At 39.0% G+C, this 2199-nt stretch overlaps 1 protein-coding gene across 1 annotated transcript in view; it reads left to right on the forward strand.

Moving 5' to 3' along the window:
* Positions 1-1784: 1784 nt before the first annotated feature.
* The window catches only part of LOC106011810 (F-box only protein 39), a gene marked incomplete in the record, with an annotated part of 4849 nt that continues 4434 nt past the window's right edge, over positions 1785-2199 (forward strand). Inside the window, 1 exon segment of the mRNA XM_013082748.1 lies at positions 1785-1864. Within this exon segment, the coding sequence (XP_012938202.1) occupies positions 1804-1864 (61 nt within the window).

Consider the following 2199-nt stretch of genomic DNA (forward strand, 5'->3'; position numbering starts at 1 on the left):
CACACACACACATACACACATACACACACATACATACACACACACACACACACGCACATGCACACGCACACGCACACGCACACGCACACACACACACACATACACACACACACACAAACAAACAAACATAGGCCTGAAAATGTATACCTGTACGATCGCAGCAATACTAAAATTACAAGCAATTAAAGAGGACGAAGTAAAGAAAAAAGAAACTACAGTCACAATTAAGCTGTTGTTTATGTTGTGAGCCTTGCCTCAGAAATGGGTCAGACCGTGAGACAATGGTAATTCTGTTTACCGTCTGTTGGAAAGAAGAACAGTACTGTAAGTACCTTGATGTTTGGTTGCCATAAGAAGACAGAAAAAGTCATTTCGTTCCACAGAGATGTGCATTAATTAGATCATAAATAATATGATGCAACAAATTCCAAGAAATATCACACGAAAACACAAAGCTAATAGATTAAATGTATTTTAGTTTCCAAATCTCTAGTTAAACCTGAGGGGAATCAAATGTTATACTACGAGAGCTGTTTTTCTTTCTTTTTTTTAATGGACGGCCTATAGCAGATGGGCTGTGTCAGCAAAATAAAGCGGGTTTTTTTCTGATAAGTGTTTTACGGCGCTCGCAACTACATTGTACATAATAAGGTCATAAAATAATATGAGCGCACGGGACACACCTGACATTTTCAGTTGGTAGAAAATTTTGAATTTTGTCCGGGTGGCGGTCGAAGTCAACTCTTATCAATTTTGGACTTCCAAGGGATCTTTAACGTGCATAATATTATTTCTAGCGAGCAGGAAAGGGGGTGAAAGGAGACAATTTTAGAGAGGAAAAATTTTCTGCCGCTACGCGGATTCGAACACGGGACCTTTGAATGAGAGGCGAACACCTTAACCTCTAGCCCAGGCCACTGGAGCCCCCATAATAGTTTGACATTAGTGTCCAAAATGTTAATTTATAGGGCATTATCTCCAAAGCGATAACATTTATATTGAACTTGCACGCATAAATATTCAGGCTTCAATGATATGAACACGCTGGTTTGCCATTAATGAAAATCAGTCCATTACATGGAGGTTACTATCAAAACGTTTCTTTAATTGTGCTCACAGAGCGTGACAAAATGCGGGCATTAAAACTGTTTGTCAAAATGCTATTACGGGAGCATCTGCTCACATCCTTTAACATTTAAATTAAATTAAATATAGATCTATAAGGATAGATTGTCTATGCACACAAAACGTATAGTGTGCCTAAAGAGCGTATAAGCATTTCAATATGATTTACGTAAATCAGACCTTTAGTTATAAAAAGATTTTTTTTCGTGTAAAATAAGGTAAAATAAGGATGGTCCTAACTTGCAAGTTTTTTCGTACTATGATATTCACATTGTTTTTAAAAAGCACACACGTTAAGACAACATTGATACAAATATTTTCATCTATGAATTTTGCAAACCGGTCAATTAGATATTGAATTATTGCTGATGCCCTCGTATATTCGCCAAACGTCACGTTTCTTACGTGAAAATGGGAAATATAATGATGTGAAAACGAACAGATTACGTTTGGAACCGACAAAGATATCATGAACATTTTAAATGCACAGTAATCAGTGAGACAAACCTTAGTTTCTCTTTGAAAATGTCACTGAACTGCCCAACTGAATCACTTCTCATGTTGAGAGAGAAAAGGAAAAACTCTCCACTCCCAAACCCGAGGAGCACCAAACTATACCATAGCAAAACACATGCCCCACATGGTTGCTAATGACGCTACTCGGCATTTGCTAGCAGAATGGGTATCTTGAAGGAGCTCCCAGATGAAATTCTTCTCTCTGTCTTCAAGCATCTTGAGGTAATAACGAGTCTGCTCGACATTTGCTTGGTAAATAGGAATTGAACCGCTACTTCTGCTTTTTACAGATGGGTAATATTATGGGGGCCTACTGAGCTGTGAAGAATCTGCGAACTCAAGTTGTCTGGCGCTTTTACGGTAGTTCCCACCCCGCAATTTTATTCACGGGTTTGGGCCACAAGAGTAGGGGGGTTTCAGGGGGGCTTGCCCCCCTGACCTAATAAAAATAGGGAGTGGGGTTTCATGGGGGCATGCCCCCCTGAATTTTACCATAATTTAATGTTTTGCAGTTGTTAGGTTTGATATCTTAGCTCACCGCGAATCAAACGTATAGAT

This window comes from Aplysia californica, unplaced genomic scaffold, assembly GCF_000002075.1.
Source record: "Aplysia californica isolate F4 #8 unplaced genomic scaffold, AplCal3.0 scaffold00192, whole genome shotgun sequence".
Classification (NCBI taxonomy): Eukaryota; Metazoa; Mollusca; class Gastropoda; order Aplysiida; family Aplysiidae; genus Aplysia; species Aplysia californica.